This window comes from Pristiophorus japonicus, chromosome 8 (genome assembly GCF_044704955.1).
Source record: "Pristiophorus japonicus isolate sPriJap1 chromosome 8, sPriJap1.hap1, whole genome shotgun sequence".
Lineage (NCBI taxonomy): Eukaryota > Metazoa > Chordata > Chondrichthyes > Pristiophoridae > Pristiophorus > Pristiophorus japonicus.
The window spans coordinates 64,082,170-64,109,526 of NC_091984.1; the positions used below are offsets into that span (position 1 = coordinate 64,082,170).

Sequence of the window (27,357 nt, forward strand, 5' to 3'; positions counted from 1 at the left end):
TGAGGCTCACGTGGAGCACAAAACAGCAGCACAGAGCGGTTGGGCTGAATGGCCTGCTTGTGTGCGGTGAAAATCCATGCTGGTACCACCTCTGAGCGCGCTGGTCACCATCGATGATTGACGTGCAGCAGGACCATCCGAATGATCACTTTATAGGAAAGCACCAATCACAGTGCGGTGGGCGGGACCAGCAGGTTTGGCTGCGCGGCACGGACGGTTTGGTGACTCGGCGAGAGCAGGGCTCCAATTTGACTGCACCTCAGAGCCGGTGATCAGGCCTCCACATCCTTCACCCTCGGGCACCGCGGGGTTTTATTCTTTTTTTAAAACATTACGACGGGCCTGGCTATATTTTATAAACGGTGTCTTGCAACATTTAAACCGCTTTGCAAGTTTGAGCGGCTGGACGTTTGGAGCGAGGCCTTGAGCCGGGAGCAGCGGCCGGTGCCCGCGGGCCGCCTCGGGAGCTTCCTCTCGCCTCAGCCTTTCGCTTCCTCGAAGTGGCCTGGCCTGGCCATGCCTGTGAGGAATAAATCTAAATCCTCGAGCAGAGACTCGGGCCAGAATGTAGACACCAGCGCGGCGGCGGCGGCGGCGGGTTGCTCGGAGCATGAGCATGAGCATGAGCATGAGGAGGAGGAATTAAACCCCGAGAAAAGCCGAAGCGACCCGGACATTGTCAAATCTCCCAGTGACCCCAAAGAGTACAGGTACAGTGTGGCTGCCTAACTGCATCGATTCAAGGGGTGTCAACAGGGCTGTGGGGATGGGGGTGGCCTATTGGGGTCTTGGATGTCAGCTGTGGCTCAGTGGGTAGCACCTTCTCCTCTCAGTAGGTTGTGGGTTCAAGTCCCACTCCAGAGACTTGAGCACATAAATGTAGGCCGACACTCCAGTGCAATACCGATGGAGTGCTACACTGCCGGAGGTGCCGTTTTCGGATGAGACGTTAAACCGAGGTCCCATCTACTCTCTCAGGTGGACTTAAAAGATCCCATGGGGAGGGGGAGGTGCAATGTAATACTTGACGAGGAGGCAGATACGACCTCTGCCTCCCCGGGAGGCTCCTCCCATGGAAAGATTTTTTTGGGGAATTGTGAAGATCTGGGAGCAAGTTGAATTGCTGGTGAATTTTCAGCTGGAATAGGTTGCATTTTATCGCATCTCAAAGTGCTTCACACCCAATAAATCACATGGAAGTATAGTGACTGTAGTATAGGCAAACAATTCAGGATTCCACAAACGGCAATCCTGAACTATATTCTCTGCCAGCGTAGAAAATTAGCTACTTTCCACTCGCAACTACAATCGATTTTAAAACAAAACAATGGTACTGGTGGAAAAAATGAACACTTGGCAACGCTGCAATGTGGAACATTTTTGAGGGACCTAAATAACAAACACTATTTAGGGACCAGTTTATCAGTAGGATCTACTATAACATTTTTTCAAAGATACTGTGAATGAAGAAATGTTTGTGGAAATAAGAACGTCTCTAACATATGCTCAATGTCTCCAAAAGTAATGGCTGACCTAATAATTTTCTTGCAACTAACTATTCTTGAGTTGCAATTGTTTTTTAATTCATGATCTGTAGTGATGGGTGTTGAGCTGGGATGTGATTTACACTTAAGAACATAATGGGAGCAGAAGTAGGCCGTATGGTCCTTCAGTTATGCTCTGATAAATTGAATACCTCTCTTCCTCCACATTTGATTTACTTAAACAACTAGGTCAAGTAAAATTAAAATGATATAAAATAAATTAAGTTTTAATATTTAATTATGAATTAAATTGAGACATGAATTTCAGAGTGTTTGGCCATGGTGTCAATTTGGAATGTTTTACGCCACATTACCAACTATTTATTCTGTCAGCCGTGGCTCCGTGCTTATAGCCCTCCCTCTGTGTCAGAAGGTTTTGGGTCCAAAGCCCACTCCAGAGACTTGAGCACATAATCTAGCCTGACATTTCAGTGCAGTACTGAAAGAGATTAGAAAAGTTAGGACTGTTCTCCTTGGAATAGAGGTGGTTAAGAGGTGACCTAATCGAGGTTTACAAGATGATTAGAGGTTTTGATAGAGTAAATAGGGAAACTCTATTCCCTCTGGCGAGTAGGTCAATAACTATAGGTCATAGATTCAAAATCATTGGCAAAAGATCTGGAGGGGAGATGAGAAGTTGTTTCACTGAGTTGTCGGGATCTGGAATGCTCTACCTGAAAAGGTGGTGTAGCGAATTCCATAAATAATTTTAAACGGGTGTTGGATAGGTACTTGAGGATGAGGAACTGCTTAGTTACGGACAAAAAGCGGGAATATGGGACTAAGCACGACTGTTTTTCAAAGAGGCAGCACAGTGCGACGGGCCGAATGGCCTCCTTCTGTGTTATAGGTTTCTATGATTCTATGGAGTCAATGTTTTTCTTAATTGTGATACTTATTAGCTGCACAACACACAAAAACATATCTTTATGGAGATTATTATTCCATGTGGCTTCAAATCCCACAATAGCAGTTTGAGAATTTGAACTCTTTAACATTTTTAAAATCTGGTATCTGTATAAGGACCTTAATGCTGTGAATTGCCAACCAAACTGACTCACTAATATCCTTTAGGGAAGGAAATGCTGACCTTACCTGGCCTCTGAAGTAACCTAGCCATATTGTTAGTGCTGTTTTCCCCCCTAGTGTGTAACATATAGGTACATACAAATGTAATACATGTAGAATTATATTCTGGAGTACTGTTATTCCATGTGAGTTTGATAGTTCAATTTTGTAACCACATTACTTGACAGGAATGCAATAGATCCATATTGCTACTGTCAATACAGTATTCATATCATTGGCGATTGCTCCATGCGATTGAGATCTATATTATTACAATGCTGTTAACCCGCAGAAGTGTGACTCATACCGTTACACCGTTACAGACCTTTGTTGCATACAAGTGTGATCCATATAGTTACAGTGCTATTGTTCCAACTGAATGTTATAGGTCCATATTGTTGTAGTTTTTCTTAAACTACAGAATTTTTGTCAGATTTCTTTTGATGTACCACAGGAAAGATACTGGAATGACGGAAGTGGATTATGTTCAGGGGAAAAGTGCAAATGTTCTGATGCTGCAAATTGTAAGAGCAAAGCTCAAGCAGTTTGTCAACCTAGAATTCTCTGACTGATGTGGAATTGAAACTTGTTTATGTATGATAGGATGGTCTTTTGAAACAAATTGATGGAATTAACATAAATGTATACAGTATTTGTAGGGTGTGTTTTCAGCAGTGCATGATTTAACCTATACCCCTGTTTGAGTGGTACAGGTTGAACCTCCTTTTATCCGGGACTCCATTATCCGGCCCACCCCACGTCTGGCACCATTTCCGGCCACTCCAAAATCAACAAATTGAAGTCCTTCCTTGCTGCCGACTCCTGACCCCACGATCCACCCCCCGCACGATCTCTCTGCTGCACTTCCAGCCCCAAGCCAGCCAGCCCCGATATCCCCTTGCTGAGTGCCTGTACCATCCAATTTAACGTGACCTCCCCATATCCAGCAAAATCCCTTATCTGGCACAGGCCAGGTCCTGAGGGTGCCGGCTTAGAGAGGTTCAACCTGTACTGTATTGCCCCTTCTATGTGCCACTAAGTTATCTGAGGCACTCGGGCTGGTTTCAAGTTCCAAATATCTCAAGCTTATGTTCTGTTTCCTGATTAGCTAACCATTATGGGCTGCTGTAAACTTGGGTGGTATAGTGCTAATCTACTAAATACATTTGATCTTTGTTAAAATGTGAGTTTGTAAATAATTGAATTTCAGCATTTATTCCATGATGCGCCTACAACCCCATAACCCTGAGTCAGATGGATGCGACAACCCTGTTTGGGGTAGAATGGGAGGGAAATAAACCGGCATTATATGAAGGTTTGAGTTGCGTGTATGAGGAGAGAACAGCTTCAGCCTTTCTCTATCAAATAAGCCTTACTTATATGTCATAACTTTGTTTCAAATAAAGCACCCAGCCACTTACTGACAAGACCGACTGGCCGAAGTAAAATTAGCCAGACACCATGATTTGCAAGACCAGTGAACCTTGTTGTAGATTGGTCACCTTTTGCACCATCCCGATTATAAGCAGCAAGACAATGACAAAAAAGAAAACCTGCTCCATTTATATTGTTCAATTTTTAATTGCGCACGTTGTATAGCTCTCTTTATAGAAACGTTGATCCAAAATTTGCTGTCAAAATAATGGCAAGGGTTAATAGCGCTTGCTGTTATTTATGCGCAAATGCTAGAGCAACGTCAGGCGAGGGTCGATGCATGATTAAACCTGGAAATTGAAAAGTTGCTGTCAGATACGCCACTTTGTGAAAACGGCATCTCTCTGTCTGCCTCACCAATTAAATGCCTTGAGTGGTGTGAAGTTCTTGTACTTTCCATAGAAAGTTAAGTCAAGAAATTTCAAGTCTAAGTACCCTTTTACTGATGTGATAAGTGTTAATTATTGCCAGTGAACCTCTCTGGCACTGAAAATTAACCATCACAAATGTGGAGTCTCATTCCTTCAGCATTTAATTGTTGGAGATGGAAAAAAAGGTAAAATTAAAAATTATCTTTTTATGTTTTCTTTCTATTTTTTCCTCTTATCCAATCTTCTTCCTCTATTTCTCTTTCTGAACCTGATTTGGCATTGAATTTACTTACTCTAATTGGCACTTCCATCTCAGTGCTTATGCTGTTAATTTCACAATCCTTCAATCTGATTGGTCAAGGAGATACACAGTTGCTTTCCCTGTTCACTCTGATCCCAGATGCCCTGTTTCACTTGCTGCGACGTTATCAGCTTGTACTTGCCTCTCAAAATATCATTGCCATTAAACCGGCAAGGATAGTCTAACTAACGGCAGATGCTGTTTGTTGCCCTGCTACAGCAAATTATGACCCGTTGAGTTTGGGGATGCTGAGTTGTGGCATCTCCCACTGTGGGGGTGGAGAAGCGACTCCTTGCCCTAGCCTGGAACTAGTTAATACACCTGAAGAAAGGGAATCAAATTATAGGGGAAAAGCATCTAAAAATATAAACATAAAAAGTAACAACATGAAATTACATGAGCATAAAATCTCAACATATGAATAAAAAGAAAATGTGTAGCAATTATAAAATGAGATGCGATTAACAAATAATAGATTTAATAATGATCTATCATTTTTATATAGCTCTTTCTTGTGACATGAAATACTTAGTTTATAGTTTGTTTTCAAATATATTTCAGATGTATCAAACTGGAAAATGGTTTAAACGTACTCTTAATCTCTGACATGCCCATTGCTCAAGAAACAAAGTATGATTCGGATATGCAGATTGAGGAAGAGGAAAGTGATGGTAGTGATGACAGCTCTGAGAATTTGTCAGATGATGATTCTACAGGAGGCTCTCAAGACGATGATGATGAATTTGTCTCTGAGTCATGTAACAAAAAAAATTCAGAAAAGCAGGTAAAGATTTATTTATTTTTTTGCATTGATACAAATTAGTGAATCTTCAACTTGTACTTTTAATGTTATTGAACTGTGAAAATCCACATCCATGACCAGAAAGACCCAGTAGCACAATTATAATTTGTTGATGTGCAGCAAAAGGTGGTTCAGATAATTGTCTTTATCAGAAGAGTTCTACTCAATTTGTGCCCAGCTAATGTTAAAACACAAAACATTGCAACAGGGAGTAACTTGGAGATACCCTGTATTAAGAAGTATATAGGTATTTTGTTTGGGATGTTTAGGATCATCTGTCAATTCCACAGAATACATTTCCTGTTTAAATTGATGTTGGTGACCCTATTGTGTTATGTTTATTCCAATTTGCAAGTAAGAGTGCATTTACACTATTGTACCATCAGTGCAAAATGGTTTAGCTTTGCACTGAAACAGTTGTAGTGTAATTGCAATCTAAATCCAGAGTCTGGGCCTAACCTGACACTGGAGCAAAGTGGGTTGAGACTCCCTTAAGGACAGATTCCCACTCTGCTTCACTCCAGAGTCTGGGTGGGTCTTAACTCTGCATTAACCCTACACAAGTTTAGCAATGGTGCAAAATGAAAACTGCTTCACTAAACTTGTAATGTAATGTACCCTAAGATGAAAAATTAACCTGAGAGACAAAATTGTGATTTCCACACAGCTACATATTATCCTTTGTGTATACTGTAGCATTTTTTAATGGTTTTATTTTACGTAAATCATTTGCCTTATGCCCATCCAGTGGCTAACTGCTCCTATTAAATCCCGCATAGATTGTACTTTCATACAGATGTTTAACCCCGAAAAGTTGGGGAATTACTTATTTTGCAATGCACTCAAAATGCTGAATTGTGTAGCACACCTTGTAGGATAAACCTGATGTCCAAATTGTAAAGACATACTTTGAGGTACATTCCATCACTGTATATATTTACAGTTTGGACTTCCTTCCACACCAAAATGTAAGATTGAAATTAATTATATTTGTGATTTTTCTGTCTTTAATATGGTGTACACTAGTCACTTGGGCTCTCCTTATAGTACTTCTGAACCAGCTATTGGGAGATTTGAGTGAGTGGTGTTAACTTCTTCTCTGCCTAGCATGTTTTGTAGCTCTTCACTTCCATGCTAGAAATTGCAAGATTGTTATTGATGAAGTTTTAACTTCAGGAATCAAAAATAGAAAAGCTACTTTGAAAAATGTTTTAATATAACAGCTACAATCAGATCTCCAAGACTAGTTTTGATCAACCTGGGAGGGATGGGGGATGCTTAGATAGGAATTTCCCAGATTCTTCCCCCCCCCCCCCCCCCCGCCAATCAAATTGGCCTAGATTTACATCTAGTTCTTCGTCTATTCCAGCAGATCTCATGGTTCTGATTGGGGTGGAGAGTGTATGTATTGTTGTCTGGGACAGGCTGGATGAACCAGAGGGGCTTTTCCCGTGGGTCAGTGTTTGTATATAATAAATGCTGTCCCAACTCTCCTGCTACATGTCTTCCTTCAATGAGAATTCTGATTGGCAAAGAGGTATACATTTCTGTGATGTAGGATTTGTACTTCTTCATTCACGCCACAGTGAGTACTTTGTTTTCATGCAATGTTCCATTGCCTGATGAGAGCAAGCTATTTTAAATGTAAGGTATTGAACTAAACTATTTAGTTGGGAGTCCAAATAAGCTCCAGTGACAAAAGGAGATATTATATTACCCATGGTGATATTTTTGGATGGAATATTTGCTTCAATTTTAAACTGAAGGAAATGTGGTTAAGTATTATTTTCTGGTAGAAAGCTAGAATATCTGTACTGTAGCAGGGAGAGGTAGAATGTTGATTTGTTGATCTTTCACTTCGTATTGTCCACACTGATGCAGGGAAGTTTCTACACAGGACAGGGGAAATTGTGGAAGCATTCACATCATCTCCTAGCTGGTTTCAGAGCAACATTGGCAAAGGCCTAAGAGCAAGTTATCTGTTTCCTCTTTAGTGTGACATAGGGAAGGAGTGAAATTAATTTTATTCTCACAACTAATTATTTTCTAATATTCATTGTTCGTAGTCAGCAGCTGCCCTTTGTGTTGGGATTGGAAGTTTTAGTGATCCTGATGACCTTCCAGGACTGGCACATTTTTTGGAACACAGTGAGTTAAGTTTGTTTGTAATCCAACTTTAATATGTTTGGTGCTAATCCCTATAATACTACCCAGTTTGTTAGTGTGTTAATGTTATTATAATTGATTCTGATATAGGTCTTAATTTGTGTTGGGTAGGATATCATTTATAATAAGAACATAAAAAATAGGATCAGACCCCTCGAACCTGCTCAGCCATTTAATAAGATCATGGCTGATCTGATCATGGACTCAGGTCCACTTCCCTGCCTGCTCCCCATGACCCTTTATTCCCTTATCGCTCAAAAATCTGTATCACCTTAAATATATTCAATGATCCAGCCTTCACAGCTCTCTGGTTGTGGCAGAGAAATCCACAGATTTACAACCCTCTGAGAGAAGAAATTCCTCCTCATCGCAGTTTTAAATGGGCGGCCCCTTATTCTGAGACTATGCCCTCTAGTTTTAGTTTCCCCTATGAGTGGAAATATCCTATCTGCATCCATCTTGTCGAGCTCCCTCATTATCTTATACATTTCAATAAGATCATCTCTCATTCTTCTGGACTCCAATGAATATAGGCCCAACCTATTCAACCTATCTTCTTGTCAACTCTCTCATCTCTGGAATCAATCTAGTGAACCTTTTCTGAACTGCCTCCATTGCAAGAATATCCTTCCTTAATTTGAGCTGATTAAGTTCTATGTAGCTCGATGTCTTTTGGGTAATGTTTGTGTTGACCAGTTGATCTCTGCACAAACTGATATTTAGATTTGAGTTAATCTGCAGGAATCTTGCTGTTAAATAATTAAGGTAATTTAATTTTAAAATAGTTGATTGAATGCAGAATAACCAATGAGGACGTTCTCATTTTAAAGGTATTTAAAAAAAAATATTCTCAGCCAATTCCCAATTGCTAGGGTTTCAGGTGTCAACATGAACTTTGTTAACAATAACCTGCCAATACCAGCATAACTTTGTCCCCCAAAGTTTTTTGCTGATCTGCCAACAACTACTACTTCCCTGGCTCTCCATCCATCTTGCTACAGTGCTGGACTCCACCTGCTCAATGGCTCCATTTCCTTGTCCTTCAATGACCTCATCCTTTCCAATGGCCTCACCCTCCCTTCTGTGTTAAAGTAAGCACCCTCTGCTTCCTGACTCTGGCCTCCTTTTCAACTTGACCTCTCCCACTCTACCTTCTACTGCAGTGGCTGCACGCTTTGGAATACATTCCTGAGTCTCCTCTGCCACTTCCTCAAGGCCTATCTCTTTGATCTTGGTTACCACATCTAATCACCTTTCCTTCCATCATTGCTCAGTATCCTCTTACTTTCCGCTCCAGGAAGCATGCTAGGACATTTTATTACTATAAAAACATTATATTAGTTGGTGTTGTAAGATGCAGACATTTGAAGCAACATTGCAGATGTAATTGTGGGAAAATGTATTTTGATTAGCTAAGTATTTGATTTCTCTGTCTTCCTCAATTATTCCATGGAATGCTGACTTGCAACCGTTAGTTTTTGACATTTCACATTGATTTTTGACATCACATTAAGACTCAGCAGCGAAGCAGTACTTTAAATTTGAGTTGCGTACATAGTTGCATAGAATATACAGCACAGAAGAGGCCAATTAACCCAACTAGTCTGTGCTGCTGTTTATGCTGCACACAAGTCTCCTTTCATTCCGTACAGATTATATAGCGGGAGTTTAAGTTTAATTGGAGAGAATTTAATTGGGCTCTGCCATGAAATTGCTTTTTTTCCTTGCTCAACAAAATGTTGTTAATTTGAGTTAGTTGCATTGCTGTTAATTGTAGGTATTTCATAATCTCAGAATTTTGTTTCCAGTATGCATTTGATTCCTGTTGCAGTGGTCTTTATGGGGAGTGAAAGATATCCTGACGAGAATGGATTTGATGCCTTCCTGAAAAAACATGGCGGTAGTGACAATGCATCAACTGATTGTGAGCACACAGTATTTCAGTTTGACATCCAGAGAAAGTATTTCAAGGAGGCCCTTGAAAGGTGAGCATGTATTCTATAACTTGTTGACTTTTGACTATTAAGTTTATCATTTAATCCCAGAGAGCATGCTGCTGATATTTCCCGGGTCACTTGGGTAGCATTAAGTGAAGGCAAGTGGCCCACTAATGGGAAGGCATGAACATTTGGCAGGGATTCCATTTTTAGTCATATTAAATCATTAACCAAAGATGTCCACAAAGAGCTGCACCAGCTATGACTGAACTAGCTAATGTTCACTCGCATGTCTTTTCAGCTGAAGTCTACTTAATTTCCTGAGCAGTATAAACAAAGGGATAAAATATATCAAGTTAGTAGAAGACCTTTTAGGCTTCTATGACTACCTAATTATAAAATATATATTATTCAACAGTGTCTGTTGGAGATTTTATGCTAGTCAAGCTTTCAGGGAAGAAACTATGGGTTCAGGTCATCAGAGGGCCACTTCTAGTTTTTGTATATTCTGTTTGTGGAAATTAAGAACATAAAAAATAGGAGCAGGAGTTGGCCATTTGGCCCCTCGAGCCTGCTCCGCGATTCAATAAGATCATGGCTGATCTGATCATGGGCTCAGCTCCACTTACCTGCCCGCTCCCCATAACCCTTTACTCCCTTATTGCTCAAAAATCTGTCTATATCCGCCTTAATTCATTGACCCAGCCTCCACAGCTCTCTGGGGCAGAGAATTTAACAGATTTACAACCTTCTTGAGAGAATAAATACCTCCTCATCAGTTTTAAATGGGCGACCTCTTATTCTGAAGCTATGCTCCCTAGTTCTAGATTCCCACGTGAGTGGAAACATCCTATCTGCATCTACTTTGTCGAGCCCCGTCATTATCTTATAGGTTTCAATAAGATCACCTCTCATTCTTCTGAACTCCAGTGAGTATAGGCCCAATCTATTCAACCTTTCTTCATAAGTCCAACCCTTCATCCCAGGAATCAATCTAGTGAACCTTCTCTGAACTACCTCCAATGCAAGTATATCCCTCCTTAAATAAGGATGCTAAAACTGTACGCAGTACTCTAGGTGTGGCATCACCAATACCCTGTACAGTTGTAGCAGGACTTCTCTGCTTTTATACTCCATCCCCCTTGCAATAAAGGCCAACATTCAATTTGCCTTCCTGATTACTTGCTGTACCTGCATACTAAATTTTTGTGTTTCATGCACAAGGTCCCTCTGTACTGCAGCATTTTGTAATTTTTCTCAATTTAAATAATTTGCTTTTTTATTTTTTCTGGCAAAATGGATAACCTCACACTTTCTCACATTATACTCCATCTGCCAAATTTTTGCCCACTCACTTAGCCTGTCTATATCCCTTTACAGATTTGTTGTGTCCTCCTCATAATTTACTTTCCCACCCATCTTTGTATCATCAGCAAACTTGGCTACATTACACTTGGTCCCTTCATCCAAATCATTAATATAGATTGTAAATAGTTGAGGCCCCAGCACGGATCCCTGTGGCACTCCACTTATTACTGTTTGCCAACCAGAAAATTACTCATTTATCCTGACTCTGTTTTTGTTAGTTAGCCAATCCTCTATCCATGCTAATATATTACCCCCAACCCTGTGAACTTTTACCTTGTAACATTTTATGTGGCACCTTATTGATAACTGGAAGACAATAGTAGATACTGATCCTACTTTCTCAGCATTTGAAGTAATAATCTGGGTTGCTTTATTTCCACTATTTTAGTATTTAATTACTTCAGTGAGATACTCCTATTTCTAGTTTGTAAAGCTTAAGTTTCCTCATAACTCGTCCTATTTACTTGGCATCAGTTTTGATACTTTTCAGAACCTTTCGAATACAAATTTTATGATCAAAATTGAACATGGTAATCCAAGTGTGGTCTGACTAATGCATTGTAACTTCTGTAGACCTGCATTCTGCCAAACTTTTTATTTGTTCATATTGGCTATTCATTCAAAGCTGCATGTCAGCTATAACTTAGACTTCTTTTTAAACCTCCCTGTGGTAATTTAATTCCATTCATTGTGTATTTATGACTCACATTTTTTGGCTTGTGTGTAATGATATACATTTATCAGTGTTAAATTTCATTTGCCATGCCAATCCAATTTCATCTATATTGGGGTTTCAGTTTACATGGTGGGCCTGATCCAACAACCAGGCATTTGGCGTGAGTCTCATTCAGCAAAAATTATTTGGACACATTAGGGTAGGAATTGTTGCACATTTCTCCTGATTTGTGGGCATATAACGGGCGTAATGTATACCAATATCTGGGTGTGAGATCCTGCATCTAATCTGCGCCAGTGGCCTGGCTGCCGCCATATTAGCCCTTGCTGTTTTTAGCTGTATCTGGCAGCTGCTTGAAACCAACGTTGGATCAATTTAAATATCCAAAGAAAGCATTTGCGTCTGTTTCAGAATCCTTCTACAAAATGCGTGGGAAAACTAGGTGGTGCATGTGCCATGCAAGCTCGGACAAGCTTTTCAGTTCTGTGGTGCTCCCACAGAGCTGGGAGCAGCAGCAGCAAGGTTGGGAGTGGGAGTGGCACTGAGAGGGGAGTGGCACTGAGAGAGGAGCAGCCAGTAAAGGGGTGAGTGAAACCCGAAGACCTTACTGTGGGTAAACAGTGTAAAATCATTTCTATAGGTGGGTGAATGGGAAACTAGAACGGAAAACAAGGATTCTCACTTGATGAAACAAGAGAGAAGACATAAGAACATAAGAAATGGGAGCAGGAGTAGGCCATAAGGCCCCTCGAGCTTGCTCCGCCATTCAATAAGATCATGGCTGATCTGATCATGGACTCAGCTCCACTTCCCTGCTCACTCCCTTTAACTCCTTATCCCCTTATCGTTTAAGAAACTTGTCTATTTCTGTCTTAAATTTATTCAATGTCCCAGCTTCCACAGCTCTCTGAGGCAGTGAATTCCACAGATTCACAACCCTCTGAGAGAAGAAATTTCTCCTCATCTCAGTGCTAAATGGGCGGTCCCTTATCCTAAGATCATGCCCTCTAGTTCTAGTCTCACCCACCAGTGGAAACATCCTCTCTGCATCCACCTTGTCAAGCACCCTCATAATCGTACACGTTTCTATGAGATCACCTTGCATTCTTCTGAATTCCAATGAGTAGAGCCCAATCTACTCAACCTTTCCTCAAGTCAACCCACTCATCCCCGGGATCAACCTAGTGAACCTTCTCTGAACTGCCTCCAAAGCAAATATATCCTTTAGTAAATATGGAAACCAAAACTGCACGCAGTATTCCAGGTGTGGCCTCACCAATACCCTGTACAGCTGTAACAGGACTTCCTGCTTTTATACTCCGCCCCCTTTGCAATAAAGGCCAAGATACCATTGGCCTTCCTGATCACTTGCTGTACCTGCATACTATCCTTTTGTGTTTCATGCACAAGTACCCCCAGGTCCCACTGTACTGCAGCACTTTGCAATCTTTCTCCATTTAAATAATAACTTGCTCTTTGATTTTTTTTCTGCCAAAGTGCATGACCTCACATTTTCCAACATTATACTCCATCTGCCAAATTCTTGCCCACTCACTTAGCCTGTCTATGTCCTCCTGCAGCCTCTTTATGTCCTCCTCACACATTACCCTTCCTCCCATCTTTGTATCATCAGCAAACTTGGCTACGTTACACTCAGTCCCCTCTTCCAAGTCATTGATATAGATTGTAAATAATTGGGGCCCCAGCACTGATCCCTGCGGCACCCCACTCGTTACTGATTGCCAACCAGAGAATGAACCATTTATCCCGACTCTCTGTTTTCTGTTTGTCTGCCAATCTTCTATCCATGCTAATACATTACCCCCAAGCCTGTGAACTTTTATCTTGTGCAGTAACCTTTTGTGTGGCACCTTGTCAAATGCCTTCTGGAAGTCCAAATACACCACATCCACTGGTTCCCCTTTATCCACCCTGTTGGTTACATCCTCACAGAATTCCAGCAAATTTGTCAAACATGACTTCCCCTTCATAAATCCGTGCTGACTGCCTGACCAAATTTCGCTTTTCCGAATGTCCTGTTACTGCATCTTTAATAATGGACTCCCAACATTTTCCCAACCACAGATGTTAGACTAACTATAGTTTCCTGCTTTTTGTCTGCCTCCTTTTTTGAATAGGGGTGTTACATTTGCAGTTTTCCAATCTGCTGGGACCTCCCCAGAATTCAGGGAATTTTGGTAAATTACAACCAATGCATCCACAATCCCTGCCGCTACTTCTCTTAAGACCCTTGGATGCAAGCCATCAGGTTCGGGGGAATTATCTGCCTTTAATCCCATTATCTTACTGAGCACCGTCTCCTTAGCGATTGTGATTGTGTTAAGTTCCTCCCCCCCCTATAGCCCCTTGACTATCCACTGTTGGAATATTGTTAGTGTCCTCTACTGTAAAACCTGATACAAAACACTTGTTCTGAGTTTCTGCCATCTCCATGTTCCCCATTACTAATTCCCCGGTCTCGTCCTCTAAGGGACCAACATTTACTTTAGCCATTATTTTTCTTTTTATTTACCTATAGTAACTCTTCCTATCTGTTTTTATATTTTGTGCTAGTTTACTTTCATGGTCTATCTTCCCTTTCTTAATCATTTTTCTAGTCATTCTTTGCTGGCTTTTAAAAGCTTCCCAATCTTCTGCCCTCCCACTAGTTTTGGCCACTTTGTATGCCTTTGTTTTTAATCAGATACCGTCCTTTATTTCTTTTGTTAGCCACGGGTGGCTTTATTTTCTCTTGCACCCTTTCCTCCTTACTGAAATATATTTTTCTTGAGAGTTGTGAAATATCTCTTTAAATGTACACCACTGTTCATCAACCGTCCACACTTCAATCTGTTTTCCCAGTCCACTTTAGCCAACTCTGCCCTCATACCTTCATAATCTCCTTTATTTAAGCTGAGTACGCTGGTTAGAGATCCAACTTTCTCACTCTCCATCTGAATTTGAAACTCAATCATGCTATGATCACTCATTCCAAGGGGATCCTTTACTAAGACATTGTTTATTACTCCTGTCTCATTACACAGGACCAGATCTAGAATAGCCTGTCCCCTGGTTGGTTCCGGAACCTGTCCCTTATGCACTCGTCCTCAAGGCTACCCTGACCAATTTGATTTATCCAATCAATAAGGGAGAAGGGAGGAGGAAAGTTCTTGAACTGAAGGCTATTGGAGCATGGGATACTTCATCACGTGGTGATTGAGGTCGAGACTAAAACTTCATTTCAAAGGGATATTATATATATGAAGAATTATAAAAAGCTCTTTGGGGGCATGGGGTTACAGGAGAACCTCCTCCTGTGCTATAATTTCTATAATTCTGTGAACATTTTTCTTTATCGAGTCCGAGCTCAGGGAGTGGTTTTGAAATGTTGCTGTTGAGCTGAATTTAGGGCGATGTGCCCTGTGAAATGTCCCAAACACCGAGCCCACTGTTTGTGCGATCGCTCTGTTTGGTTGAGGTTAGTCTTTATGGCCAGTTTTAACATGTGAAGTCCAAGTACAGATCAGCTCTGATTGAGGTTCCCAGTTCAGAGTTATCACCTTTACATGGAACCACAGTCCAAGTCAGAGACCAAGGAGATAGATTGGGTCTGTTAAAAGTGGCATTGACTTGGGAGCCTGATCGCAGTGCAGGGCCATTCGGGCTATGGTTTCTGGGTGAATATCAGGGTTATAGGATTATTACTAGTTACAGGTGGAACATCTAGTTATTACACCTATTACTACCAGTTATCAAAAAAAAACTATCAATGAGTTCTTATATTATTGTTGGTTATGATGGGAATCTGAGTTTTACCAGTATTACTATTAGTTATCAGTGCAATTTCAGTGAGCTACTATTAGTTACTGGTGGAATCAAAGTTCCCCCACTGTAGTTTTCCCCGCTTCCCTGCCCTCGATTTCCATGCTCCCCACTCTCAGTAAATTGCAATGCCAACATTTCTCATTCTGTTTTGTTGTGAACTGTCATGAAGTAGTTGCTGCTTTGGCTACCAAAGTCCATGATTATCTTGTATATGGAAAATACACGCAGATTTATCTGACTGGGCAATGCCACAGGAAATTTAGCAGTAACCAATATTCCCCTAAGGCGCGCATCAATTGGGAGGTCCCATGCAGGCTGCTCACCAGCTGTTGCCGCTAGAAAAGATGCACAGCAAATTCAAAGGGTCCATGCATGAAAAGAAGTTAGAGGGAACATTGTCAGTAACCAATCGAAATTTTTTGCCTATCATTTTCCATCATCTTCTGTCTATACTGCTGTTTCAGCCAATATGACCAGCTTGCAACGGTTTTGGTCTCGATCATTTAGGTTGATGATGATCAACAATGCTGACTCCTACAGAACTCCATTCAAAAAATTTCTTACCACCATTTCCCTTTTTCTGACATTATACCTCTTGCAAATAATCTCTCCTATTTTTTAATGGGTTGTGGGGTGGTCGGGTAGCGGGGGGGGCTGGTGTGGAGACATTACTTTCATACTAAGAAACCCATCTTATTGTGAATTTCTTCCAGATGGGCACAGTTTTTCATTGGCCCCTTAATGATCCAAGACACTATTGACCGGGAAGTAGAGGCAGTGGATAGTGGTAAGGTGCAATTTCAGTGTGTATATTAATTTTTTTTTCTAGTGCCATATCGATTTATAGAGCTAAAACTTGCTGTTGAATTTAACTGAATTTGGGGCCAACACAGCCTCATCCATTATAATTTCTCGGAGTCTTCATTAAGGGTGTGGACTAAGAAACTAGTATTTAACAAGAGCTTTACACTTTTCTTTTGGGCAGAGTTTCAGCTTGCAACACCATCTGACTCCAGCAGGAAAGAATTGTTATTTGGAAGCCTTGCTAGGCCTGGTCATCCTATGGGAAAATTCTTTTGGGGTAAGATGTTTGTTTCCCTTTTACCTTGTTGGTCTACCCCAGATGTTTTAATTTTGTCTTTTTTATATTGTGTAGATTCATATTTATTTGTAATATCAACAGGAAATGCTCAGACCCTGAAACATACACCAAAAGAGAAGAACATTGACACTTATGCAAGACTTAAAGAGTTTTGCAAGCAACATTACTCTGCTCATTATATGACTCTGGCTGTCCAGTCAAAAGGTGAATATTGAGTGCTCACTTTGATGAATGGTATTCTTTACATTTCATTTTAGTTCAAACAGTAGTGCTTTTTAGCCCACTTATGCCAAATACTATATGATTTCCAAAGCAATGCAACAAATGATCAGTATAATTCATAATGGAAACTACCTATGCAAATTTGTTGCACTCTAATTATACCCTTGCACCAGTGGTAGTGTTGTAGTGTATCCACTAGAAAGGCAGTGTAATTATAGTGTGATAGGTTTTCATAGGCAGTTTCAATTCTTAATCTGGACACAGGAATTTATCATGACGAAGTTGACACAGCTATATTGTAGATTGTCAGAAATTATACTGAGCATTTGTTGAATGGCTTTGGACATGATTTTATAATTAAAGTACAGAAATAAGGGCAGAATGTATGGCTGTAAGATGGGGACTAAATTATACCTGTGTGCCCGGGCTCAATTATCCCTTGGTCTCTAATCCCGCTTCACCTGAAGACTACACTTGGTCTTGTCTCTCCATCTGCAATTCCTACAAGCAAGCAAATAATACATTACATAAATATTTAGAAATATTGAAAAATTTAAAAGCTGTAGTTATTGGGAAAGTATTAAGAGATAACTCTTGTCATTAAAAGCTCCCTGGATGACGATCGAGAGTAGATGAAGCAGAAAAAGAGCGAGTGATGTCAGGTTGAGAATACAAGTGAGAATCAGGCTGAACACAGTAAGTTCAGAGGGGAAGTGAAAAAGGAAGTAAGATGGGCAAAGAGAGAGTGAGAATAGATTGGCAGCTAATGTAAAAGGGAATTCAAAAATCTTGTGTAGGCATATAAATAATAAACAGGTAGTAAGAGGAGGAGTGGGGCCAATTAGGGACCAAAATGGAGACCACGCATGGAGGCAGAGGGCATGGCTGAGGTATTAAATGAGTACTTTGCATCTGGCTTCACCAAGGAAGAAGATGCTGCCAAAGTCATAGTGAAAGAGGAGGTAGTGGAGATACTGGATGGGATAAAAATTGATAGAGGAGGTGGTACTTCTTTCGTATGGTGTAACAAAGCAAATCAAGCGTCAATATCCAAGTTGGATATCCAGTCCAAAGCTTCCGGTGTAACAGCATGGATATCTTGTAGGCTGCCTACAAATTTGTTCTGAGAGCAGTGCTCAATGATATGCTCCAGAGTCTGATTAGGAGCTCCACAATCGCATGATGGGATGCCTTAATCTTCCACCTATGGGGAAGGTGGCAGTCTCTACTATGATCAGTTCTGAGGCGGTTGATGGTTGTCCACTGTTTGCGAGGAAGGTTTGATCCTACATGTTGTACTGTGGGGTGCTCTATAAGGAATCCATTTTGTATGTCGCAGTTATTCCAAGCATTTCGCCATCGGTCATCAAGGCTGAGGGGAGATCGCTGAAGGGCTTTGGCGAAGTCCAAAATGGCCGCCTAGATTTGAGACGGGTTGATGGTAGGTTGTTCAAGTCAGCCCAGATCGGCATATCTTTGGTGTAGTGGTTGTAGTCTCTGGAGACTGCATATTCGCGGCGTAGGTGTGGAGGTGCAATGTTTGTAAGAACGGGGAGCCAAAGTGTTGGTGTCGATAAAAGCGTACTGGTGATGATTCTCATAGAATTCAGCTGGAAATCAACAGATTTGACATATGGACTTGATAGCCATGCAGGAGAGCAGTACTCTGCTGTAGAGTACACCAGGGCGAGTGCTGCCTTATGGAGGGTTTGAACTTCTGCTCCCCATTTGGATCTGGCGAGTTTCTGAATCAAGTTGACCCTACGCTTTAGCTTCTTTCCATGGTTCTTGGAGATGTGATTGGCAAAACGTTTATGCAGTGAGTGGTTAGGATTTGGAATGCACTGCCTGAAAGGATGCTAGAGGCAGACTCAATCTATTTCAAAAAGGAATTGGATAAGTATCAGAAGGAAAACAATATTACAGGGCTACAGGGAAAGGCTGGTGGAGTGGGACTAGCTGAAGTGCTCTTGCACGGCACGGGCTCAATGGGCCAAATGGCCGCCTTATGTGTTGTAACCATTCTATGGCCCAAGTTTCTGATTCTGGTGAAAACGGCGCACCTCTGAGACTTATGTGACCTGCCTGGGCTCGAAAGCGCGCCGGAATCTTCCCGAGCAATTCTCCTGGAGCGTGGCGTGGCGCAGCGGAGTCTCCCTGGGGCGGAGCAAGCCTATCGCAGTCTGCAGGGGGGCGGGGCTAAGCCCCTGCGTGTCTTTCACAGCCGGCTCCTTTGCGCGTGCGCGTTACAGCAATGGGACCTCGACCTTGGCAATCGGCCATTTAAAGGGAGAACGTGGCACTCATTTAAAGCTAGCTGGGACTTTTGGTTGCAGGGAGGAAAAGGAGTAAAAATTATTTTACTGATTCTTGTGCAAAGGATTGCTGCATAGGTGCAAGCAAGGACATTTAAAGGGAAAACGTGGCACTCTGTTACAGCGAGCTGTGTGATTTTTAGGTGCAGGAAGGGAAGGAGTGAAAAGTCTTGTGATTCTTGGAGTGCAAAAGGGTGCTGCATGTGCATGCAAGGAAAGGACTGTTTTTAAAAATCACTGAGTGGAAATCCAGTACCTGTACAGCAATGCAAGAACATGCAGCGAGAACGAAGAACTTCTTGCATGATGAAGTCGAGACACGAGTTGATGTCATTGAGGGGAGATGGCAGGAGCTGGACACCAGCAACAGAGGTCGCACAAAGGTGGCACCCAAAGAAATCAAGAAACGCTGGACCTAGTTGCAGACGAATACTGCGCAGTGGTGAATACCAGGAGATCTGGAGCCCAGTGTAAAAAGAAATGGCAGGTCCTTGGTCAAGTCGTTAGTGTAAGTAATATCTTCCTTTTCTCAATGGAATTACAATTGTAAATGTGACCAGCTGTATATATTCCACCCGGCAGAAAGGCACCCTCTCTTTAAAAAGTTATATTTTCATCATTGCAGAAGAAATTGGCTCACAACACAATCAGGAGGCGGCCCGCTAAATCTGCAACCACTGACACCCTTGGAACAGAGGGTCGCTGCCATGATGAGTCGTGCCTGGAGAAAGGCAATCAGTGATGCACAAGCTGGGCCTACACGCTTGGGAGAAGATAAGTCCTGAAAATGCATCGTAACCCTTCAAATCATCCTGCTACCTAGCCTGTCATATGCGAGACTATCCATGTCACCCATCCTGCCCACTCCTGTGCTGCTAGCCATTTGACTGTTCGGTTATATTTTGCAGAACATGATGTCAATTCAGAAGAGTCGGATGCATGCGATCAAGACCAAGGCGGTGGGGGGGAGGAGGGGGGAATGGATATGTGTTCAGGGAAGAATGTCGATCATATGGCTCAGTCCATAGTGCAGGGCCTCACTATTCCAGAGAACACCTTAAATTCTCCTCCAACATTCCATTCCTTCATCCACCCCCCATCCTTGCGTGGTGCTTTAAGTTTTGATGCGGCATATCATCGTCTCCTCACGTACCCATCCGCGCATAGTGATGTAAGTTCTGGTAAGACGTTCCATGGTGTCTCATCCTTCGAGGTTGAGGTCACAATGGTGGAGGTAAAGTGCAACGTGGAACACCCAGGGCCCCACTGTCAGAGGAAGCGGGTCCCAGTGGTGGTGGTGGAATGCAGAGTGGAACACCCAGGGCCCCACCGTCCCACCCTGCACCTCACACTGGAGTGGTACCATGAGGCAGAGCCGGGGGGGAGAGGAAGGAGAACCCGAGTAGGCTCTCCTGAGATGTAGCGTTCAACAAATGCGCTTGACGTTATTGCATTGGGTGTGGAGGGCAATGACCTTACCCATTCACTGGAGGGCACCATCAGAGGGGTTGGTGATGAGTTGACAGCGCTGTCTGGGCAAATAGCAGTTATGCCACGTGAACTGAGTGCGGGAATCACTGGGACAACGCAAATGCTGGCAGAGGCCATCAGGCAGTTAGTTGCTTCAATAAGCGCACACCTCCTGGCCAATCAAATGCCCCTCCTACTGCAACCCCAGTATCAGCCTCTGTAGAGATCCAAGCTGGGACTCCCCCTCTCTCCTCCCCCTCCCCCCACCCACCCTCTCTCTTCCCCTACCCCCCCTCTCTCTTCCCCTACATTCCTCCCCCCCCCCCCCCCCCCCCCCCCATGAGGCAGTGCACATGCACCGAGATGTGGATGAGAGCTGGGTGCAGCCTTTCTTTGGTGTTGATGTAGTAGATTTGATGCCACTGTTGTAACTGTTTTCAAATTGAAATTGCGTATTAAGTTTTGTAACTTTACAAGTATGTAAGTGATCTTAGAGTTTTTAAGTGATCTTAATAAGTTGTTTAAATTTACTGCGTTAAAAGTTATCTTAAGGTTTTTCAGTGATTTTGTTCACAAATTGAAATTGTTTACTAAGTTTTCTAACTTTAAAACTATAAGTTTTTGGGGTTGTTAAGTGATCGGAAAGAGTCATATCAAATTTGATACAAGAATGATTTTATTGCAGTAAAGTAAAGTACATTGTGAGGATTTCAATGAAATATATTGTACATTGAAACTGAATCATGACAAGAATGCTTTTATTATTATTGCACTAAAGTAAAGTACGTTGTAAACGTTTCAATAAAGTTTATTACCTAACATTACAACTGATTCATGGTCCATTATCATACCAAACACAACATTTAGGAACACCTGCAAAAGATAAACATCCCTCAGCCCTTCAGTCATGCCTGCCCTCCCGCACCTAGCCATGACCGAGGGGCGTGCTGGTGTGGCGTGTCGTGGCTCGGAGATCTCTCCTGCTGCAGTGGGATGGGTGTCTGTGGACCGAGGAAGCCAGCGACTAATTGCCCTACAGTATCTGAGACACACAGATTGGTCCTGCTGCTGGCTGTGAGGGGTTGGGCTGGGGAGGGGAAGAGTGCTGTTAGGGAGTGCAGGAGTGAGGAGGGACACACGGAGCGAAGGGGTGGGGGAAGAGTGCTGCTGGGGGTGTGGGAGACAATGGTGGGTTAGAGTGGCTTACAACATTGTCCCTGACACAGGCACAATGCCAAACAGTTTTACAAATGAAGTGAGTTATTAAAGTAATAGGTTGTACTAATGGGGTATTTCCAAAGGATCAAATTAGCCATAATTAGGTGTTGATGTGCCTGCATCAGCCGGGAGCCTGCACTTGTTTATTTATAAAAAGAGAACCAACTATCCTCATTCAGCCAATATAAGGCAAAATATCATCGAAAGAGGTTTTAGGCTATTTTAAGTGATGTGTTTAATGCTTCAGTCCTTTTTGTGTTTAATTTCCCCCCACCCCCTGGTCTCCGGCTTAACTCTAGGGGCCCAAGTTTCGAGCCGTGCCTAGAACGGCGCAGTCCCGACCTGGATGCCCGTTTTTCGCGCCACAAAGTGCGCCTAAAAAAACCCTCCGTATTCTCCACCTCCCTGCAGGTCCTCTGGCCCTCGGCGCAGCGCAGCAGGAGCTGTAGGGGGCGGAGCCAGGTCCCTGCGCTGAAAACAGTGCCGGGACCTCTGCACATGCGCGCTACAGTGGGCGCGCAAGTGCAGTAGCTCCAGGCTTCCGAAACTGTGTGGGAGGGGCCCGAAGCACGCAGCCCCTAGCCCTGGCCGAATGGCCTCACTGGGGCTGCGTGAATAAGGTTCCTCCCACGGCCAGCTCCTGCTTCCTCCCGACCGGACTCGACTCCCGCCCCCCCCACCCCCCCAAGACTGGACCCCCCCCCCCCCGACTGGACCCGGCTCCCGCTCCCGCTCCCCTCCCGACTGGACCCGACCCGAATCCCGCTCCCCCCCGCCCCCGGACTGGATCCGACCTGACCTCCATCTCTCCTGACCTCCCTCCCCCCGAACCGAACCGACCTCCCTCCCACCACCCCCCCCGACCCAACCCAACGCCACCTACCTGTAAATCTGGTGCTGGGGAAGGGCCCTGCCCGAAGTCTCGGGCCCGACCCGTTCAGCCTCCCTCCCCCTTCTCCTTTCCCTTCCCCCCCCCCGATCTCCTCCCCCCCCCCGATCTCCTTCCCCCCCCCAATCTCCTTCCCCCCCCCCCGATCTCCTCCCCCCCCCCGATCTCCTCCCCCCCCCCGATCTCCTCCCCCCCCCCGATCTCCTCCCCCCCCCCGATCTCCTCCCCCCCCCCGATCTCCTCCCCCCCCCCGATCTCCTCCCCCCCCCCGATCTCCTCCCCCCCCCCGATCTCCTCCCCCCCCCCGATCTCCTCCCCCCCCCCGATCTCCTCCCCCCCCCCGATCTCCTTCCCCCCCCCCCGATCTCCTTCCCCCCCCCCGATCTCCTTCCCCCCCCCCGATCTCCTTCCCCCCCCCCGATCTCCTTCCCCCCCCCCGATCTCCCCCCCCCCCCGATCTCCTTCCCCCCCCCCGATCTCCTTCCCCCCCCCCGATCTCCTTCCCCCCCCCCGATCTCCTTCCCCCCCCCCGATCTCCTTCCCCCCCCCCGATCTCCTTCCCCCCCCCCGATCTCCTTCCCCCCCCCCGATCTCCTTCCCCCCCCCCGATCTCCTTCCCCCCCCCCCGATCTCCTTCCCCCCCCCCCGATCTCCTTCCCCCCCCCCCCGATCTCCTTCCCCCCCCCAAATCTCCTTCCCCCCCCCCAATCTCCTTCCCCCCCCCAATCTCCTCCCCCCCCAATCTCCTCCCCCCCCCCCAATCTCCTCCCCCCCCCCCAATCTCCTCCCCCCCCCCAATCTCCTTCCCCCCCCCCCAATCTCCTTCCCCCCCCAAATCTCCTCCCCCCCCCCCAATCTCCTCCCCCCCCCCAATCTCCTCCCCCCCCCCAATCTCCTCCCCCCCCCCCAATCTCCTTCCCCCCCCCCCAATCTCCTCCCCCCCCCAATCTCCTCCGCCTCCCCCCCATCCCTCCCCCTTCCCCCCCATCCCTCCCCCTTCCCCCCCCATCCCTCCCCCTTCCCCCCCCATCCCTCCCCCTTCCCCCCCCATCCCTCCCCCTTCCCCCCCCATCCCTCCCCCTTCCCCCCCCCATCCCTCCCCCTTCTCCCCCCCATCCCTCCCCCTTCTCCCCCCCATCCCTCCCCCTTCTCCCCCCCATCCCTCCCCCTTCTCCCCCCCATCCCTCCCCCTTCTCCCCCCCATCCCTCCCCCTTCTCCCCCCCATCCCTCCCCTTCTCCCCCCCATCCCTCCCCCTTCTCCCCCCCATCCCTCCCCCTTCTCCCCCCCATCCCTCCCCCTTCTCCCCCCCATCCCTCCCCCTTCTCCCCCCACATACCTCCCCCTTCTCCCCCCCCCATCCCTCCCCCTTCTCCCCCCCATCCCTCCCCCTTCTCCCCCCCATCCCTCCCCCTTCTCCCCCCCATCCCTCCCCCTTCTCCCCCCCATCCCTCCCCCTTCTCCCCCCCATCCCTCCCCCTTCTCCCCCCCATCCCTCCCCCTTCTCCCCCCCATCCCTCCCCCTTCTCCCCCCCCCATCCCTCCCCCTTCTCCCCCCCATCCCTCCCCCTTCTCCCCCCCATCCCTCCCCCTTCTCCCCCCCATCCCTCCCCCTTCTCCCCCCCATCCCTCCCCCTTCTCCCCCCCATCCCTCCCCCTTCTCCCCCCCATCCCTCCCCCTTCTCCCCCCCATCCCTCCCCCTTCTCCCCCCCATCCCTCCCCCTTCTCCCCCCCATCCCTCCCCCTTCTCCCCCCCATCCCTCCCCCTTCTCCCCCCCATCCCTCCCCCTTCTCCCCCCCCATCCCTCCCCCCCTCTCTCCCAGAAACACAGACACTGATGGACAGAGAATGAGACACACACACAGACAGACAGAGAGATAGAGACACTGACAGAGACACACTGGGGGGGGGAATCCCAGCACGTTGTTGGTGGGCTCCCGGTGCTGCAGTCGGTAAGTAGAAAATTTTTTATTTATTGATTTAAAAAAAACATTATTTCTTATTAATTTTTTTTGATTGATGTATTGGTTGATTTATTTATGTATTTATCATTTATTATTGATGATGGCTCTTTATTTGTAAAACTGAAGTGTTTAATGTTTGTAAACTTCCCTTTTAAACCCCCGCCCCCACCATTCCCTACGCCTGATTTGTAACCTACGCCTGATTTTCTAAAGTGTAGACAAGGTTTTTTCGAGCGTACAAAAATCTTCACTTACTCCAGGAGTAAGTTTTCACTCACGAAACTTTGAATACAGGCGTAAGTGGCCGGACACGTCCCCTTTTGAAAAAAAAATTCTGTTCCAAAGTGAAACTGTTCTAACTGACTAGAACTGGACCAAACTAAATGACGAGAATTCCGATTTCTAAGCTACTCCGTTCTACACCAGTTGCTCCTAAAAATCAGGAGCAAATCATGTGGCAACTTGGGGCCTAGGTAAGGTTGTCCAGAACTTACAAAAGTGGGCACTTACTACAAACTAACTTAGAATGGAGTAAGTTTTTGCTGCCAAAACTTGCAAAACAGGCCTGAGTGGCTGGACACAACCCCTTTTGGGAAAAAAAAATACCTGAACTAAAACCAACCTAAACTAACTCACTAGAACTGGAGCAAACTAAGTGCCGAGAATTGCAATTTCTAACATATTCCAAACTAAACTAGTTGCTCCAAAAAAATAGGAGCAACTCCACCCAAAACTTGGGCCCATAATATGATTCTATATTATAATGTCTAGTTAACTGCAACTCCCATACTTGAGAGTTGTATTTTTTTTCCACAGCTAGTCTTTTATAATGGAGATACTTAATCTTGTCAGGTTCGTATACTGACTGTTGTGTTATACTGAAGATTAAAAAATTGATTTGCACAAAGGTTTATATGTATTTCAATGGAAATGTACATAATTTTTAAAAGTTTGTATATGAATTATTTTTTTAAAAGTGGATTCAATTAATTGTGTAAAGGTAATAAATTTGTGTACGTATGTATTCAAGGATACATCTGTGATTTCTATTGATCAATGTAAACTTCAATTGACAAAATTTAGCAACAGTTTTTGTGAATCTGAGATTGGTTGATCTATTGCTAATTCCTTTTTAACAATTGCAGAATCCCTGGAGACTTTGGAAGCTTGGGTGCGGGAAATTTTTTTTCAAGTACCCAACAAGTAAGACTTGTTCTGTATATTAAAATCTCATGCAAACTATAAGTACTAGTTAAAGTTCATTTTTATATTATAAGAACATCTTTTTTTTCCAACATTTTTCTTTTCGCTCTTTTACTGAAGGTGTTGACTTTTTGCTGGAATGTGGTTCCATGGGCAGTAATCACCCTTCAATACTTTAGTCAGATGGCTAATATGCATGAGGTTTGACAGTAGCCTTTGACAAACTACTTGATATTGGGGATATTCCTGGTGAGCCTACCCCTCTCCTCACCTGACATCTCCACACTTGGACTCCCAGCAGGGATTACTGGGTAGTGATCAGGAGTGTGAATACTGTCTATTTTTCCTTCCACACACGCACACTCTGAGATTAGCAATCTCAGCATGGACTAAGGACAGAATCTGAGATTTCTCTGGTCTGCATAATTCAGCTCTCCACTGAATTAAATTTGCTGAGCCATTGAGGGAAGCCCAAGAACACTTGTATGTTAATTTAAAGAATGCTTAGACTCTGCAAGCCAAACTAGTTTCAAAAATGTTTTTTTTTATAAACAGCTTCAGGTTGATCATTAGATGCATGTAATTTCTGGCTATATTGATAGAGCAAATGAATTATTGGCTTAAAACTGTATTAAAACAGTGAAATGTAATCCTTAGTGCTGATTTCTGAAAAATATTACAAATAACTATTTATTTTCTCCTAATGTCTCATGTGAAGTGGCCTTCCCAAACCAGACTTCTCTGATTTCAGGGATCCCTTTGATACATCTGCTTTTAATAAACTTTATAGAGGTATGTGTGTTATTGGAAATTAATTTATCAAGTTCTCTTAAAATGCTTTAATAGTTCAGTGTGGAAATATGAAATAGTTAATTGAGTTTGTACAGTTGCATATAATTTGTAAACTTTAGTATCTATAAATGCAGAGCCAATGCTTTTTGTTTCTGACACCTGATAGTTTAATTGGGCCCAAGTTTCCACAAGAAAAAAAACGGGCGCCCCTCCGAGCTGGGCACCCGTTTTTCGCGCCTAAAACGGCGCCTAAAAAAATCCTCGGTATTCTCCACCTACTTGCAGGTCCTCTGGCTCTCGGCGCAGCCAGCACGAGCTGTGGGGGGGCGGAGCCAGGTCCCTGCGCTGAAAACAGTGCTGGGACCTCTGCACATGCGCGCTACAGTCGGCACGCAAGTGCAGTAGCTCCAGGCGCCGAACTGTGTGGGAGGGGCCCGAAGCACGCAGCCCCTAGCCCTGGCTGAATGGCCTCACTGGGGCTGCGTGAATAAGGCTCCTCCCACGGCCAGCTCCTGCTCCCCCCCCCCCCCCGCCCCCGACCGGACCCGACACCCGCTCCCCCCTGCCTCCGGACCAGACCCGACACCCGCTCCTCCTCTCCCCCCCCCCCCCCCCCCCCCAGCTGACCAGACCGGACCCGACACCCGCTGCCCGCCCCCCAGCCGACCAGACCCGACCCGACCCGACAC

At 44.7% G+C, this 27,357-nt stretch overlaps 1 protein-coding gene across 1 annotated transcript in view; it reads left to right on the top strand.

Annotated features, from left to right (window-relative positions):
• The first annotated feature begins 210 nt into the window (after positions 1-210).
• LOC139268556 (nardilysin-like) overlaps positions 211-27,357 on the top strand; it is a 125,607-nt gene continuing 98,460 nt past the window's right edge. Inside the window, exons 1-9 of the mRNA XM_070886874.1 lie at positions 211-710; positions 5,280-5,502; positions 7,587-7,668; positions 9,518-9,671; positions 16,206-16,279; positions 16,478-16,573; positions 16,676-16,798; positions 25,819-25,876; positions 26,595-26,668. Of these exons, the coding sequence (XP_070742975.1) occupies positions 517-710; positions 5,280-5,502; positions 7,587-7,668; positions 9,518-9,671; positions 16,206-16,279; positions 16,478-16,573; positions 16,676-16,798; positions 25,819-25,876; positions 26,595-26,668 (1,078 nt within the window). The 5' untranslated portion in view covers positions 211-516. The remainder of the gene's footprint in view (positions 711-5,279; positions 5,503-7,586; positions 7,669-9,517; positions 9,672-16,205; positions 16,280-16,477; positions 16,574-16,675; positions 16,799-25,818; positions 25,877-26,594; positions 26,669-27,357) is intronic.